Genomic DNA, 19,452 nt, shown 5'->3' on the forward strand with positions numbered 1-19,452 from the left:
AGCTGCAGATTCAGTGCCATCCTTTGAGATACATTCTTCTCAGGGGAGGGGCAGGCATCCACTAAAACTTCTCATTTTTAAGTGATGAAAAATTCCATTAGTTTTTTTATTGTTAATTGTGTTTCTTGCATGAATTGTGTACATATAATTTCTTATACCACTTTTTATTATTATTTTTAAACATAAAAGTCTATCACAAATTTTAAATATTAAGGATACATGAATTTGGATCTCCTTTAGAAATGTATTTATCAGTTGGAACTGTATTTCCTTTTTCTCAAGCCTGCTTTGTTGCTCTTGTTTCATTAATTTTTCATTTATCATTTTTTCCAGACTTTTTAAAAGTATGATTTATTTAATGTTGCTTCCAGAATCTCTTTGAAAACTTTTTAAAAAAGCATGCCAAAACCCCAAAACTCACTTGTCATGAACCAGATTATAATGGCGACCCTATAGGACAGGATAGAACTGCTCCTGCGGGTTTCTGTGACTTTGTATGAGAGTTCAAAGTTGCATTTTCTTCCACAAAGAGAGACTGGTGGTTTGTAAACTACCGACCTTGTCTTTAGCAGCCCAACGTATAACCACTGCTCCGCCAGGGCTCCTTCAAAAAGCATGCAGTTCCTTTTGATTATAGGGTTTTGGTCTTCTAAATTACAACATAGCACTTTTTGTTTTTTCTCCTTATAACCCTTCATTCAGTTAAGTAGACCTTTTTGGCCTATCTTTTCTAATTTTGTACTTTTACTTATAATATTTCATTTTTCTTGAATCTTTGCTTCCTTACATTTAGCTTTACTGATTTTATTAACCTTAAGGACCAAAAATCCAAATCCATTGCTGTTGACTCTATTCTTACTGATAAGTTTAATTTGTAGTTCAAATCTTTTTATAGTTCTTATCTTTTGTGAGACTTTCTCTGGCTTCAGTGTGTAAAAATTCTTGCTTTTTAGAAACCTTTTAGCATTTATCTTAAACTATAATTTCACAATAATGTATTACAGTTACTCTCTTACATCACAGTTGTGTTTATTTTAATATACAAGGGGACATTAAAAAGTTAGTGGATACTAACGATATGAGTATTATAGAAAAGTGTGGTGAAGAAATTGGATTCTGCTTTACTATGAGAAACAATAGTGTCTGGGTCCTAAAAGCTTATCTTCATACAAGCAGTCATTTATTTGTGGCATCAAGTAAGTCAGCTTGGAAGAGGCACATCAGCCTGCGTGATACAATGATTGTAAATATTATAATCCATGTTTGAAAGTGGGAATGGTATCAGAACTTAAAGTGTGAACACCCAATTTGAAGAAGCTGTGGATGACAGTGGAAGCTCAAAATTTATTTGCAGGGTCCACATGTAGAATCATTAATCCTCTGGTGAATCATCTCTGACCGTAGTAGTCAAGGGATGTGAATAGCCTTGTTCTCAGACAGAGGGTATTGTAGAGACAGTTATAGTAAATATAGTTAGATTGAAATGTAGCATCTTATTGGATCTCCCTTTTGATGAATTTAAAAGTTGTATCAGTTTAAAAGGAAAAAATGAAGGGGAAATACAGGTTGATTAATAAATTTTCAGTGAGCCCTTTCTGAACATAGAGCAGTGTTGTGAATTGCCTTGCTCTCATGTGTGTTGTCATGCAGAGTACATTTGGAAAGTGGGTTATGGCAGGTATAGTTAGGTTAAAATCTCACACCTAATCTTTTCATCTACCTCTGACCCGTGTTAGAATTGTTTTGGTTTTTAATATTTTCTGCTTTCTTTTCAAATGATGCTTTCCTCTTTTTATTTTATTATTATTAGCATTTATTTGTTTCTTTGTTTCTGTATGTTTTTCAATATATGAAATCCAAAGTGGATGTGTACCGTAACTGGCATTGGATGTCTGGCAGCGAGTGTTAAATGGGGAAATGGGGAGCTTAGAACAAGGAGTTAAAAAAAAGAAGAAAATGTTCTAAAATTGATTGTGCTAATGATAGTACAGCTCTTCTTGATATGATTGAACTATTGAATTGTATGTGAATTATGTCCCAATAAGATTTTTTAAGTTAGTGGAAACTGTCCCTTCTTAATTTTTCTACAAATTTTTTGAAGTCAACTTTGTTTATAAAAGTTTTGCGTTAAGCTATCTGAAAACAAATTTATGTAAATTATTTCTGATAGAGTAAAGGTTTATTTATGGACTCTGGTGGCCCAGTATTTGAAATATTGGGCTTATAAACATAAGGTCAACAATTGGAACCCATTAGACACTGTTAGAAAGAGAAGAGGTTGAATACTTGATGGTGTAGCTCTGTTCTGTTGTAGAAGGGGTCATACATGAGTCAGACTTGACATGACAGCAATGGGTTGTAATAGTTATTTTACTTATAGCCCATGGATAATATCACATAAATAATGTTTTTTAATCTTTGATAGTTTCTAGGAAAGCTGAAGACAAAATAGGCTACACTTCTAAATATGTAAAACATTCTGTGTCTATCCTGTCTAGAGATTTTGTGATAGAATCATTTTAGATAGTTAATTTTCATACTTAGAGCTTTTATTAAAAGTACTTTTTTAAAACATTTAATTCAGTAAAATGGATGGAAAGTGTAATGCATTCTTTTATTTATAAAAATTATGAAAATCATAATCTTAACATATTTTAAGTGATAATTCTTTAAGTAGAATATAGTTTATCAGAACTATTTTAAGTGAATTTGTATATATATCGTAATAAAATGCTTGTTCTAAACTTCCAGTTAGAAAGTTTTCACATTTCACATAATTTTCACAAAGGTACTGTATATACTCAATTATAAGCTGACCCGAATATCAGCTGAGGCACCTAATTTTACCACAAAAACAGTATTTAAAATGTGCTGAAAAACTCGGCTTATACTTGAGTATATATGGTAAATTGAAATTTGTTACTTCCTGGGGATATACATTTATATGAAATAAAGTACCAAAAAATCCAGGCAAGCCTAGTTTCAGAGAATTTGGCCTTCCTATGGTTATTCCTCCAGTGTCTTTATTGCCCTTGAATCCATGAATTAACTTCATCAGTAGACTCTTGACATTAACTTCTTTATTATTAACCCTATGGAACATAGATATACCACATACACTTACTAAAGGGCATCTGATAAGGGAGCAGTACTCAGTACTCCACTTTTTAAGTTCTCTAAGATGTTTGAAAAATTTGTCTGGTGCTAGGTATATGGATTAACTTTTTCACTTTGGTTGAAAAAGAAAAGCCCTCTTAATGTGTTATATTTTATAGCTCTAACCACTCAGTATCAGGGATTTGAGCAGTTAAAACATGTTTCTATTCGTTTACTAAATTTCCTAGCATTGACTTTGTAATTTCTTATCTATAGATACGCTGTTTTGTCTTCATGGGATCTTGTATTTTTAAATTCTCTCATTTTAGGATTTATAAGATAAAAGAATGATGTCAGACTGGACATTCATATTTTGTTATCTTTTCTGTGTGTATTTTATTTTCCAAGAACAAGTTTATGATAAAGAAAAACTAAGTTGTTATAACCTTCCCTTTTTGAACTGTGTGGAAGGTTGCTGTCTAGATGCTGTCAAGTTGAGCTCTGATTCAGTAGAGAGCCTATGCATAACACAACAAACACTGGCAGGCCCTACGTAGCCCTCATATTTGTGTGAATCCATTGCTGCAGCCTCCGGATAAATCCGTTTCCTTGATGGTCTCCCCTTTTTTTCGCTGACCATCCATATCAGAGTAGAATTGTCCCTTTGGGTTTCTGAAGCTGTAAATTAAAAAAAATTAATTAATGGTTTTATTGATATATAATTCACATATCATACACTTCAGTAGTTTAAACATACTTTAAAAATTTGTGCAGCCATCACAACAGTCAATTTTAGAACATTTTTGGTACTCATTATTACCTCCTTCCCTCAAGCCCCCCTTGTCATAACTCCAAGAAATTATTAACCTAGTTACTATCTCTATAGATTTACCTAACCTTGAGTTCATATAAAGTAAAATCCAACAAAAACAAAATCCAATAACAATTTTTAAAAATCTAGAAAAACCTCAGCTAAATAGATAACAGAAAATTAGGAAAACTAGAACTAATAGGTCAAAAGGGAGAACAAATGATAAGTGTTAAATTTGTTGTTGTTGTTAAATTTTAACCTAATTATATCTGCAATGGTCTACTTTCCAAAGCTGCTTGCTTGATAGTAAGGCTATTCACATCCCCAGTTAGTGGTCAGAGGGAATTTACTAGAAACTTAATCCAAGCGGGGACCTGTAAATGGATTTTGGCCATTCACTGTCATCCATGGAGACTGTATTTCTTTACACAAGCAGCAGCCTCATCTTTCTCACATAGGGTTGCTATGAGTCAGAATTGACTTGATGGCAATAAGTTTTTTTGTTTCTGTTTTTTAAAATTTCTCCCAGTTCATCAGGTAGGGAGAGTTAGCAGCTAAACTCATAACTTTCTGCTACCAGATTGAAGCAGTAAAATTGCTGTGGTGTAGTGAAATTATTTGGTATAGCACTTTCATCCATTCCTTTTTAACTCTCACCAAATAATTGGGTGGGACCATGTAAATATGGCATGTGAACATTTATGTAGTCGGTGTTGCCGTTTCATTGAGTTTATTATAAGTAAGCCATCTGGGAAGCAAAATAGAGCAACATCCATGACTCAAGAAAGAAAGTCACCGGGGTGCAGAGGTACTAGAGCTTGCAGCCCAAAGATCAGAGGAGCAGCACTGAGACCATCAAGCAGAGCAGTGTGCTCTCAGTCCAAGAAACAGGCAGGAGGCAAGGAAGAGGAGATAGACATGCCTGTCAGCTTGGCTAAGAAGAGGCAATGCAGACAAAAGAATTATTTTTAACATTTTGTGACCAAGTAGCTTTTCAAATGAACTCCATGATCATGGGTGTTATCTTTATATTCTGTGTGACCATTGAAACACATTGTTGAACCCAGCAGAGAGTTTTCACTGTTGGAGAAGACCACAAATCTGAAAATAGGTATTGAAGTGGAATTGGAGGCATCAGAATGAGTTCAAGGTTTTCAATATATATAAATAGGGAAATAGAGGTAGACGTGTGTGTGTGTGGGGGGGGCACACACTATTATTAAGAGCCTGGAAACTGACACCTGTGTATGCAAACATACCTTCCACCTCTATCTTGATTTCTATGTAACATTTACCTCCCAAAGTAATCAGTACTCTTCAGAGAAATGGGTGGTCTTAGAACTGGGCCAGAAAAAGTTGAAGATGAGCCCTATAATACCTTTTTGTAATTGTAAGTAAGGATGTACTCAAAGAAAAGATGGACTTGAAAATAACTTCTGCTGGACCCATCTGGGAAAATCAAAATAAATAATAATAACAATGGATTCTATATGCCACTAAATAGTCTCTGAGTCTATATTGTTATACGGACTGAATATTAGATATACTGAATACAGAAATTTTGACGGAATTAGAAAATCACTAGTAACTATCTTGATCATCAGTGATTTCACAAGTGTGATGAGGTGCTATCTACATTGTTTTAAAAGAGTTATGTGACTACTGAAGCATCATCTGAAGCATTATATGAAGTTGTGAGCATACCTTTTTTCCATATTGGAATATATACTGCATGAGGGCTGAAAATATAATTTTTAGTTTTAATATTGTTCTCCAGTGTTTAGAATACTGTCACTCTATTATGAAATTATTAAAAGATTCAAAATGTATTGCGCATGCATGGCATGTCATACATGGTTTATATATAATCTTCATAATTATTATGAGGAAATGCATACTATTCCATATAGCAGATAAGAAAACTAAGGAATAGAAGGATTAAGGTGCTTTTCTAGGTTTACTAGGAGCATGCTGAACTCTATTCAGATTTGGAAATTTGATTAAAGTCTATGTTCTAAACAATTTCTCTGAACTTTCTCTAAATAAATATTTGGTGATTAATCATATGGAGAAATGACCTATGAACTACAAACTGACCTGAGTGTATTGAATGTAGTATTTAAGCTGATTGGAGCTGAATCATTTCTCAAGGGCTACTGATTTTTGCAGAAAGTATACACACTGGATAGTTCTTTTTACTAGTAGAAGGTAGGAAAATCTCATGCAGTACTCCTTTTGGCTTCTGAGAACAGGCTTCTTTTGTCTCTATCAGATAGGCCTCTTCTCTCTGCCCTAAGCCCCTGTTCCAACCTGGCCTCCTCCCTCCTTATTCAAGTATAATCCATTGTTTTTGAGCTCTACCTGTAAGTGCCCTGATGCACCCCATGCTATCCTTAATTAAGCCTTAGCTCAGATGTACTCAGCTTCTTTCGCGAGATAGGTCAGCATTCCTATTTTAGCCACTTCACCTATCTTACTGTGAAACCCATTTGCCATCTCCACCACTCTACTGGTTCTGCTGGCACCTTTTTCTCTTCTTTTTAGGGCCTTTGTAGCTACTGGTTCTCATTATCATGCCATTTCCAGTGTTAAAATTCTCTTGCTGTCTCCTGGATCTTGGAGATTGTCAGTGCAGTGAATATAGATCCCAAGGGTGTATTCCTCTTCTCGCTTTTGTTTCTTGATAGTAATGAGATCCCCCCTCTGCGCTGTGATTGTATCTCTTTTTAAGCCTAATGAGATGGCAAAATGACCAGTACCCTGTTAAAGGGGAATTATTTGTATGGTCCCATCCTCACAAAGGTTCCATATGCCTTATTTATATTTAAGCATGCTGTCTAATACCCATGGTGGGCTACAAGTACCTTATCTGCGTAGTGTGACCCAAGTCATGTATAAGAGCCCTGGTGGCATGTTTGAAACCACCAGCCGATCCTCAAGTGAAAGATGAGGCTTTCTGCTGTGAAAAGTTTAAGTTGCAGAAACCCACAGGGCAGTTCTGCTTTGCCCTATTTGGTTGTTATGAGTTGGAAATGCCTCATTGGCAATGAATTTGGGTTTAATGCATGTTTTCTAAAATATGCATGGAAATGCAAAGCCCTTAGAATAGCCAAAACTATATTGATGATATACTGGGGTGGCGTGGGGGGTGGTAACCCTCCAAAAACTGATGCTCGCTTGTTTGTTTGTTTTTTATATGAGAGGGATAGTGCATTTGGAGTTCATTCCACCAGGTCAGACCTGTCAATCAGGCTTTTATTTAGAGGTTCTGAAAAGATTATATAACAGTTTGCGACCCCCCAAAAAGGGCCTGATCTGTGGCAGATGAGGGACTGGTTTTGCCACCATGACAATGCATGTGCTCATGTAGCCATCTCATTGTGCCAGTTTTTGGCAAAGAAACAACATGCCTCTTTTGCCCCAAGCACCTTACTCACCTGACCTCGCTCCGTGTGACTTCTTTTTTGTTTCTGCAAATGAATAGAGACATGAAAGGACAGCAATGTGATGACGTAGAAGTGAGAAAAATATCAAAACAAAACAGGGGAGGTGCTGTCAGCCATCCAAACAAATGCATTTGAAAAAATGTTTCCAAAAATGGAACCACAGATTTAACAAATGTATTAAGTATAATTGAAAGTACTTTGAAGGTGATAAGGTTGTTTGGAAAAGAAAAAAAAAAAGAAACACATAGCATTGAAAATTTTTTCTGGGGGGCAAAGTTTTTCATTTTGATGAATTCTAATTTGCTGATTATTTTTGATAGGTAGAGCTTCTGTTTCCTATTTATGAAATTGGCCACTAAGGTCACCAAGAATTTCCCCTGTCTTCTGTTACATTTAGATATGGGTTCATTTTGAGTTAATTTTGTATTTTTTATGAGCTAACAGTTAATTGATTGAAATATTTGATAATAAATTATAGACACAATCCCATTATCCTTAAAAAATCCAACATATATTTTAAACAGTAAGGACATTCTCTTATAAAAGCATTATCTAGTTAGAAAATAAATAGTTAGTGCCATTATCTAGTCCATAGTCCATTCAGGGTTTATCAGTTGTTTCAATATTGCCTTTTCATATATTTTTTTGGTCAATGATTATGTGAAAAATTATTCAGTGTATTTCTTCCTTTTGTCTTTTAAGTTTCTCATAATCTGCAACATTTCCTTACTCTCGGTATTTTTTAGGAGTATGTAGAATTTTCAAAAAGTTCACAGAAAAATGGAATTAAAAGATTTTTTCCCACAACTTTTTGAAGCTACCCTGTATAGACTATGACATTTGTTGAATGTCCCTCAATTTGGGTTATGCATAGTTGGCAGTAATATTTAAGTATAAATTATTTAATATGGTTCTTGAACATGAATTCTGGAAAAGAAACTAGGAGACATGACCATGGAATTCAAATTAACATTAAGTACCTACATGTTTGGGAGTGGATGGACTTCCTACTTAGTGGAATGAAAATTTCCTAGGTTGGTAGTAGCTGGTGGAGGTGATATAAACTGTCTATGGTCCATCAGAAAATCAATCTATTGAAATCTGTGCTAGGCTAATGTATATGTGGTCCAGCAGTTTGCTATGGAGGTCCCACCTAATGGCTTGGGAATCAAAGATGAGACTTCAATCCTTGGGGCAAGACTGTAATTCCAGATGAGCTAGAGGATTGGATAGGTTACATAGAGAGTTAAGTTCTTGAGATAACAAAACCTCAGAACTCAATCAAGTTTTGATAAAGAATAGCTTTTATTTCTTTCATTGGAGATCTCCACTGGATCCTATCTAAGAGTGGTATTACATTTTCAGGTGGCCCAACCTTTGTGCCAAAAAAAAGTATGGGCAATAGAGCCCAGCAAGTCATTAGAAAATTAAGTATTATTGCAAGTGGTTAATTCATTAGTCTGCTAACCCAAAAGTTGGAGATTCAAATCCATCTAGAAACACAGGAAAGGCCTGATGATTTACTTCTGAAAAACCAGGTATTAAAAACTATGGATTCAATATATGATGCTTGAAAAATTGGATTCTCATAGGCAGAATAATAAGACAGGATCTGTGCCTCACACAGCACACAAAAACACATTCCATGGATTAAGGACCTACATGTACAAACTAAAATAAATATTAAAAGAAAACTGTCAGGTCTATCCTTTAACAATGGAAAAGCATAAACAGCAAAAGACAAAATAAATTGTTCAGTGCCATTAATCAGTTCCAACTCAGTAATGCCACATATAATGGTATAAAACACTGCCCTGTTCTGTGCCATCCTCACAATTATCTCAGTGTTTGAGCCCATGTTGCAGTCACTTTGTCAGTCGATGTAGTTGATGGGCCTCTTTTGTTTTGGCCTGACCCTCTACTTTACCAATCATGTCCTTCTCCAGGATCTAGTCTCTCCTTGTGGCATGTCTAAAGTAAGATGAAGTCTCCTCAGCCCTGCTTTTAAAATGCATTCTGTTTATACTTCTTCCGAGACAGATATGTTTGTTCTTAAGGAGTCCATACTATAATGAATACTCTTCACACAACATAATTCAAGTCATCCATAAAGAGGTTGGTTGCAGTAAATCTACCCAATGTAATGTTATTGGATTTTTTGACTGCTGCTTCCATTGGCATTGAGTGTGGATTCCACTAAAATGAAATCCCCAACAATTTCAGTGTTTTCTCCACTTATGATTAATATTCATCCAGTTATGAAGATTTGGGGACCTCATAAAACTTTCAGTCACCAAGAGGCTTAACCAAAAAGAAAAGTAGACTACTTACTGAAAGGATAATTCTGGAACAATGTACCATACATAATTGTGTATAAGCCGAAATTTTCAGCACATTTTAAAATGCCGTTTTTGTGGTAAAATTTGGTGCCTCTGCTGATCATTGGGTCGAGTATATATGACATCTGAAAAGAATGTAATAAGCAAAATATATACAAAACTTTGATAACATCAAAAAAGACAAGAAACTTAAATCAAAGGGCAGTGTTTACTCAAGGACAAAATGCAAAAAGTAAGGAAAGAAAGGAATGAATAGAAACAGGATAAAGTTGAATAAGTGATGTTACATTTAGGGAATTGCAACAGATGTTATGAAACAAAATTTGCATGACTTGGTAAATGTAAAACTGGTGATCTGCTTTGTGAACCATTACCGAAATCACAATTAAAAAAAAATTTTTTTTAAAAAGGACAAGCAATCTGGTCATGAGGTTAGGAATAGACATTTCTCAAAGATAATTTTCAAATGGCTTCCCAACACAAGGAAAAAATGCTGAGAAACCATGCTCAGCATCCATAGGCATTAGATAAATACAAATTAAAATTATGAGACAGCATTCCCCTTACTAGGATAGCTAAGGTTGGAGTCCCTATCCATAGCTTATGGTAATAAAAATGACACAGTTTTAGAAAAGAGTGTCGTGGTTCATTTAGATCAGTGGTTCTCAACCTGTGGGTCACAACCCCTTTGTGAGTTGAAGGATCCTTTCACAGAGGTCGCCCAATTCATTATAGTAGCAAAATTACAGTTATGAAGTAGCAACGAAAATAATTGTATGGTTGGGGGGTCACCACAACATGAGGAACTGTATTAAAGGGTCGCGGCATCAGGAAGCTTGAGAACCACTGATTTAGATAGATGTAAACTTAAGACTATGCAGTCTCACATCTTGATATAGAAGGGTGCCTCAAAGGTTTGTGAAAAATTTTTAATCATTTTTTAATCCACTGTTCTTCACAACAGATAAAATGTGGAAACAGCCTAAATGCTCAGTAGTTATATGGATAAATAAAATGTGCATATATAGATAGAACGGGCTCCTACTTAACCAGTAGAAGAACGAAGTCCTAAAATATACTGCAATAGGGATAGACATTATGCTGAGTGAAATAGTCACAGAAAGACAAATACTGTCTTACTTCACTCTTATGAAAGGAAAAGAAAAGGCAAGTGCATAGAGAACTAAGCTCATTAGTGGTAACTGGGTTAAGATGGAGGGATGGGAAAAGGTGTTAGTAATGATAGTAATGTTACATCTAATAGGATGTAGGGTTGCACAGCAGAACATTGTAATTGTCAGTAAGCTGTACACCTATAAAAAGTTGAATTGGTAAAAGTTGTACAGCATATATTTATATCAATGACCCCTTCCTCCCCAAAAACATTGTTGAGGTTGGTTATGCCTAACCAAATATTCCTTGTGGAATTTGGTTTCTGGTTTGGAAGTTTAGGGTCTTAGTTTCATGGAACATCCCCAGTTAATTGCCTTGGTAATATCATTAATGCTTCTGTGATCTTAGAAGTCTTAGAAATACCTGTGTTTTTTAAAACTTGCTAGTGGCCATTCAGGGCACAACAATTTGTTTCTATAACAGAGGAATAAGGAGGGTCTGGAATAGGAGGAGAATATGTAATGTTTGGCTAATTGCTTTCTTTGCCATGAGACCAGAAGAACTTGATTATTTTGCTTAAGGTGATCAAAAGGGGAAATTCTCATGGATTTTCTGTAGTCAAGGTGGATGACCGACCTATGCAACTATTGCCAAGAGATAACCTTAAACAAAGAAATGTCACCCTGAAGTGTCTTAAAACCAAATAGTTGTATAGCTTGAGTAGTAAAATGTGTCTTCGTTGTGCATTACGCTCTTTTGACAACTATGCATTTAAGTTGACAATAGCAACTCGAGATTAGATAAAAAAGTAAACAAGTGGGAGAAGAGAAAAGAAAGGCGAGAATGGTCACTGGACTTGAAAAATAGAATCAGTGCCACTGTATTTTAAGTGTAGAAACTGTTGAATTGGTTGGTGTTTTTCTCTGCATATTTTCAACAAGTGTAATTCTACTGTCACATGTGGAGTCACCATAAGTGTTTATCAACTCCATAATAATTAGTACTGGTATATATTATTACCCTCTGAAATAACTGTCATCGTTCGTTATTTAAAAATGTCCTCCCCCCAGATCACATCAAAACCCCAAAACAAAATCCTGTGATTTAAGTAGAATAGACACAGTTATAGAGCATTATTCTTAGGATTGCAAAATTGTTCTCAAGTAGAAGCCAATGATTGTTTGTATCCTGTTGTATCTTCACATTTCTACTTTTTTTATGTTAAGGACAGTCTTTCTGACTATAACTTTCTTGTTGTTTTTGGATTTCTGCCTCTTTATTTTGCATTATTACTTGGTGGATCTATAGTAGGAAAATACAGACAAGTTCAAGGTTGAGCAAATGGTTCCTAACACTCCTAATACTAAAAGCCTCCTCACAGTTGTGAGAATTCTAGTTTATCTCCCCTTTATTCATGAACTTTACTTCATACTACATATATGCTATAGAGTATAATGATATTTTTCTGTATGAACACATTCCATATATAAACTATATACTAGATCATTTGCTGTAATATTATAGGTAATAAAAATTTATCTCCAATAGGTGAATGATTAAATGAAGCATTGTATATCTATGTAATGCAACACTCTAGCTTTCAGGAAAGATTCGAACCTTTCTGTAAATAATCATATAAATTGACTACAAAATTATTTGATAGTGAACAACATTAAGCGTAAATAACATTTAAAGTATATATAGCAAAACATGTATTTGGTTTTATATGTTTCAGTGTCTCTGGAAGTGAATATTGATTGTTTTTAGAAAAGGAAGTTGGTGACTTAAGGACAAGGGTAGTAAGATAAGTTTTCTTTGTTTGTCTTTTATTTCCTTTTGAATTTGAGCAACTTGACACAAACAGGCTAGGACAATATACCTGTTAAACTGAAGAATGAGTTAAATTGAAGTTTTGTTAAGAGGGGCCAGGATCTAGAGTCCCAACTAAATACCATGTTGCATAGATACTTAAAAAAAAAAATTAGTTGCGAAGAATTACATTTCAGACTGTTAGTTCTGCATTAAAATTTTAAACCACTCATCAATCCCCTCTCAGGCATTAAAAAAAAATAATTTTATTGGGGGCTCATACAACTCTTATCACAGTCCATATACATACATGAAATGTATACAGCACATTTGTACATTCATTACCCTCATCATTCTCAAAACACTTGCTCTCCATGTAAGCCCCTGGCATCAGCTCATTTTCCCCCCTTCTTCCCTGCTCCCTCCCCTCCTTCATGAACCCCTGATAATTTTTTTGGTCGTATCTTACACTGCCCAACATCTCCCTTCACCCACTTTTCTGTGTCCATCCCCCAGAGAGGAGGTTATATGTAGATATTTGTAATCGGTTCCCCCTTTCTACCCCACCCTCCCAGTATCGCCACTCTCACCACTGGTCCTGAAGGGATCATCCGTCCTGGATTCCCTGTGTTTCCAGTTCCTGTTTGTACCAGTGTAAATCCTCTGGTGTAGCCAGATTTGTAAGGTAGAATTGGGATCATGATACTGTAGTTGGGGGGTGGGGGTGGAGGTAGCATTTTGGAACTAAAGGAAAGTTATATGTTTCATTGTTGCTACACTGCACCCTGACTGGCTTGTCTCCTCCCAACGACCCTTCAATAAGGGGATGTCTAGTTGCCTGCAGATGGGTGTTGGGTCCCCATTCCGTACTCCCCCTCTCTCAGGTATATTTTAATTGATCAATATGCTGCTACTATTGTAGCATGTACGGAGAGCTCTGGTATGGTACATTGTGGAATAGGTAGTAACTGAAAGCCTTACTTGCCAAGCCAAAGAGTTTGTACTTTTAACCTGATAATAATGACGGTATAATTGAGGTCAGTTATGAAACAAGGAAGTTTTGAGTGTTATGGCTATATTGAATAGAGTAGCTATACAACAGAAATTACAGTGTGAGCTGAATAATTTAAAATTTTAAAATTTTCAGTAAGATTTAAGAAATAGTTAAGATTAACATATTATTTAACTCAAGGTGTCCAAAGTCTTTTATATGCCCCCTTTTTATTCTATATACTCACAGTCTTGTGGCTTCACATCTGAGAGTACATAACTAGCTATACTATAGATACTCAATTTTAACTATTTAAGGTTACTGGCTACCATATTACAACTTATAGAGAACCTGTTTGGGTCCAGTCAAGAGATCAAATCCTTCTCAGTAATCTGAGTAGAGAAAATTTAATGTAAAATATTAGATGACCATTAACCAGTTGTCTTTTAAAAATTAATAATTAAAACATCAAAGAAGTTAACTACACATACTATTTAACTACACATTAATGAAATGAACCCTATTAGAATGGTTGAGGTGGGCGGTGGTGGTGGTGGGGGAGCTGATAGTTCATACAACTAATTTGAAAACTTAGGGTAACAGAAAAACCTATATGCAAATGTTTGTAGAAAACCAAAAGTTCACTGCCACTGAGTCAATTCTAACTCAGTTGTGACCCATAGGACCTTATAGAACAGGGTAGAACTGCCCCTGAGGTTCTTGAGACTATCTCTTGTGTAGAGCACTTGTTAATTTTTGAACTCTTCACCTTGCAGTTACCAGCCTAGTGCTTAACCTACTATGCCACCAGGCCTCCTTAATGTTTCCAGAATTCTTATTGATAATCTTTAAAAGCTAGTGACCAAGATATCTTTATTAGATGAATAAGTAAGTAAAGAGTTTGTTACAGATATATGGCACTATACATTTATCAAAATTGTTACAACTACACATACCACAAAGACCTTTTGTGTCCTCCCCCACAAGCTTAGGGAAGGGAACCCCATGGTAGTTTAATGTATTACAAATTGGAGATAAAGGTACCAACCTAAATAACTCTAGAAATAATTCTGTAAGGCTAAGGGGGAGAGAAAGAGAGAACCACACCTAAAAACCCCAACAAAAATCAGTACACGAGTGCTTTAATCTAGTTTATACATCTTCCTTGTGGATATGGTTTAACAGTTTGATATTGCTATGCATATATGCTGGAATTGAACAGTATCAATGGAAAAATAGCAGCTGATGACAGGCAGATAGCTGTCATATCCAAGACCTATTTAAGGAGCAATGACAATTCATTGTAACAGTAGAGTAGTTTTGGAATAGAAAAAGGTTTGTAGGCCAAAAGTGAGGAAATCTGAGTAGTATATGGATTTGAGTTTATTTTTAGTAATATCGATTCAATAATTTCAACAAATCTATCACACCAGTGTGAGATGTTAATAGTGTAGGTAGATGACATACTGTATGTGGACTCTTTGTACACTCTTTGTGGTTTTTCTGTAATTCCAGAACAGTTTTTAAAAAAGTGTGTTTAAAAATTAAAAGAAGCTGAGTGGTAAACTCATCTGTTAATTCATATTTTAAAAATTGTTTATAAATTTGTTAATTTCCTCCAAAAGTGAAAAAATACTATAAAGTGATATAGAAATAGAAAATTCCTTGAGCAGATGCTGGAACCAGAAACAAAGCTCTTCCCTACCATGGGATTATAGCAGAGCTGCTTATAGGGCTCTGCCTCACCATCACTAAGAAGGACAAATAAGGGGGAATTTGAAGGGTTGGAGCAATATATTTATAACAGGAAGGAATTTTGTGATCTGTTAAAGTTTCAAAAGCTGTCAGTTACATTTATCAATATGATGTCATTGGTGTGACTGGTGAAATGAAATGAATTTCTGTATAAATTAAATTTTATAGGAGTTAATACCATGTCTACCTAATGTATTTTTTAAATTGCTCTAAGCTCTGAATGGGAGGCACAGATAGATAAGTAGCTACTGTTTCTTGCTTCTAATCCTTGAGTGGAGGGAGGATATTGAGATTGAAGAACTTAAACTGCATAGAAGGGCCCTTGATGATGCAGTGCCCAAGTGAGAGCTCTGTGAGAGAAAAATGTGGGTATGTGTTCCTGTAAAAACGACAACCTGGGAAACCTGTTGGGAAAATACTACTATTCTTCAGTACTGAAAGCACATTGTATAGCCTCTTTTTTGAGGGGAGGATTGTGAGGAATTATTTCTCCTGTATTTAATAATACTTGAAGGAGCGCTGGTGGCATCTGGATCTAGGTGTTGGGCTGCTTACCTCAATGTCAGAAGTTCAAATTACAAACCCTTTTACTAAAGAAAGATGAAGCTGTTGGCTTTCTGAAAAACTTGTCTCATAAACCTCTATGTAGGGTCACTTTGAGTTTGGGTTGAGTCAATTGAAGTGGGTTTCATTATATGTAAATAATAGTATTTAAATACTTTTCATGAAAGGAACCAGAGATTAATTTGAATAGAGCAAAGTAAGCTTGTATTTAATTCCAATTTTTTAAACAACTTTTATTTCAGTCTACAAATAAGAAGCCACGGAAATCTCCAGGTGAGAAGAGCAGAATTGAAGCTGGAATTAGAGGAACAGGCCGTGGAAGAGCTAATGGGCACCCTCAGCAAAATGGTGAAGGAGAGCCTGTTACATTATTTGAAGTGGTGAAACTGGGGAAAAGTGCAATGCAGGTAGGTTTTTACTGTTTTGTTTTGTGTAAAAAGCAATATAATCCAGTGTAACCTATTAGTCTTTCTATTGGGATTTTATATGTGCTCCTTGAGTATATAATCAGCAAGTTTATTTGGCTTTATAATATAATTCAGGAAAGCATTTTTTAAAAGTTAGATAACCTTTAAATTGTGTTGCATAAAATGACTTATACAAAACAGGAGCTACCCAGACTGCTTTTTAAAAATTGCTTTAGTAGTATATATGTTTATTTTATTTTATATCAGTAACATGTTATATAAGACTATTTGAAATACTGTAATAGTATTAGTAGTGAATTAGGAAAAACCATAATTGCTTCACAGTTCCTTTAGTGGGCCTTTACATTATTTTCACCATTTTGAAATTTATTCATGTTTATATCTCCACATATTTGCTCAATATAAAATACTAGAGAGAATTATTTTGCTAAAAAGTATTTTTAAGCTGTTGTTATAAATATAAATATAATATATATTAAGTATATAAAAATAAATATATATTAAATATATATAAATAAATATAGATTTTCAAGCTGTTGTTATAAACTACTCTTCAAAAACCTGTACCAGTATATCTTTCAGTGGGATTCTTCCATAGCACCTACTTTTCCATTTACCAGGGCTGTCAATTGTGTAGGAGATCCAGAGGGGCATAACTGATAAGACTTTGACTAGTAATTGATAGGTTGGCTGTTCCAAACCACCCAGTGACATCTTGGAAGAAAGGCCTGATTACTGTTGATAAAAATCTGGCCAATGCTAGAGTTCACACACGGATTCAAGTGAGTTGGCATAGACTTGATGGCAACTGGTGGTGGTGGAAGAACTAATTGGATATTATATAGTAAGATGTTATATGAAAACCTAAGCGGAAAACAGTAATTCATTATTTTAATATGAATTTTTGTTCATTGGATGTTGGAAAATAAGTTAAATCTTATTTACTTGCTTATTTTACATAGTATTTTAGTTTATTTTGAATATTTTTAATCAGCTTATGAAACCATTACTTGTAGTGTTAAAAGCAGATAATGTATTAGTATATTTTCTATTTAACTCATTGCTGTCAAGTGTATTCTGATGCACAGTGGCCCTGTAAAACAAGGAAAATGGCCTCAGTGTTCTCAGGGCTGTAATCTTCTCTGAACCTGAAGCTAAACACTTTTTCTTTTTTCAGGTTTTATTTTATTGAGGACTCTTACAGCCTCAGGGATGTAATTTTCTCTGAACCACTGGCTTTGAAGCTAAACACTTTTTCTCTTTAGTTTTTATTTTATTTGGGGCTCTTGTAGCTCTTATCACAATCCATACATATATCCATGTATCAAACAAATCTGTACATATGTTGTCCACGTTTTCTTTTTTAAACAGCAGATACTGGCTTTATATTCAACAGTTAATACACATTTTGTTTTAGCCCCTCAATTTCAATCCCTTTACTATACCAGGGCTATGCCATTTCTTCTCAGTCATTCCTGTTTCTTGTCTTCCTCTCCTAACTCTCTGCCACTAGGTAAATTCTGCCCTTTTTAACTAAAATGGTTGCTTATTCTAACTCTGAACTTGAAGGGGTGAGTTCAGTTCCTGTCCTGAAGGGTGACTAAGGTCCATAGTCTTGTGGGTCCACCAGTCTGTCTCAGCCAATAAACTTGGTATCTTTTATGGTTTAGTGCTGTTCCACATTTTCTCCTACTCTATCTGGGACCTTCTAATGTGATTCCCTTCAGAGCACTTGGTAGTGGGAGCCAGGCAACATCTAATTTCTCTGGTCTCAGAGTTTTGGAGAACGATGTTCTTCTAGTCTACTAATCTTTTGGACTAATCGTTTCTATGTGTCTTCAATATTTATCACTTTCTTTCTTCTGGTTGGAACACATAAATCGTACCTTTGATGTCCACCAAGATTATGTTCTTAAACCCTGCGCCCAGTGAATCATTCCCCTAATTTGCTGGGTTAATATCCATACTTTTTGTTTGTCTGTTTGTGCTCTATATGCTCCATCACGTTCATGGGTATATTTGTAGCAAAGGTAAACACACAATACAAATATCCTCTTTGTCAAACCTGTATGTATCCATGGATATGTCCTGACCCTTCCATATTAATGCTTTCTTTAAATCCCTTAATTGTGTTCAGTAATTACTCATTTTAATGTATCTTACCAGGATGTATAGATTGATGTGTTCAGAAGTCTTGAAAATTGTGTGGGCATGGGGAGAGGTGGATTAAGAGTGTGCTAAATGGTAAAAGAAATAGTTAATGAGAAGTCCTAAGTTGTTAGTCAAAGCAATAGACAGACTCAAAACTACCTCAAAAACAAACAAAACCACCAGCAAGACATATTACCACTTTCATATGTTGTTCTTGGTGACTCCATGTGTTATAGAATAGACCTGTGCCATATGGCTTTCTTGGCTGTAATATTTAAAGAAGGATCTTTAGCATATTGGGTATAGCATTATGTTACTAAGCAAAAGGTCAGTAATTCAAACCTGTTTTACTGCTCCATGGAGGAAAGAGGTGTGTTGTCTTAATTAATATTTTCTACTTGATCTGGGTGTTGGGAAGCCCATCACTATTCTATGCTCTGGCCTGGTTCTGCTGCTGTTCCTCTGATGGTGTATCTGTCTCCTGGATTCATGAGGTTCATGGCACAGGAATCTACTGGGCACAGACTTTCCTGCTCTGATGCATCCAGTGATAAACTGCTTGCTCGAAACTGTATAAAGCCCCACAATCTTTATTTCTACAGGTTTCTCTTCAAATGCAAAATCCTGTTCTCTCAGCAGTTCTGGTGGAGCTTAGATTTTCTTTCTACCTTGGTTTAAAAAAAACACCTTTATTTTCTAATCATGATTGATATTGAGTATCATTAGTGAAACCAAACATATAACTCTTAATCTTTTTATTGTTGTTAGATGTTATCAAGTTGGTTCCAACTCATAGTGACCTTATCACAACAGAGTGAATTACTACCCAGTCCTAAGCCATCCTCATAAGTGTTCCTGTGCTTGAACCACTGTTGTAGCCACTCTGCTGATCTGTCTCCTTGAAGACCTTGCTCTTTAAAAAAAATCTTTTAATAATACCCAAATAGAA

General features: G+C 35.1%; 1 protein-coding gene across 1 annotated transcript in view; it reads left to right on the plus strand.

Moving 5' to 3' along the window:
• STAG1 (stromal antigen 1) overlaps nucleotides 1-19,452 on the plus strand; it is a 296,042-nt gene that overhangs the window by 40,283 nt on the left and 236,307 nt on the right. The window contains exon 4 of the mRNA XM_045287455.1: nucleotides 16,167-16,331. Within this exon, the coding sequence (XP_045143390.1) occupies nucleotides 16,167-16,331 (165 nt within the window). The remainder of the gene's footprint in view (nucleotides 1-16,166; nucleotides 16,332-19,452) is intronic.

This window comes from Echinops telfairi, unplaced genomic scaffold (genome assembly GCF_000313985.2).
Source record: "Echinops telfairi isolate 266 unplaced genomic scaffold, ASM31398v2 ScPeMD7_16;HRSCAF=60, whole genome shotgun sequence".
Taxonomy (NCBI): Eukaryota; Metazoa; Chordata; class Mammalia; order Afrosoricida; family Tenrecidae; genus Echinops; species Echinops telfairi.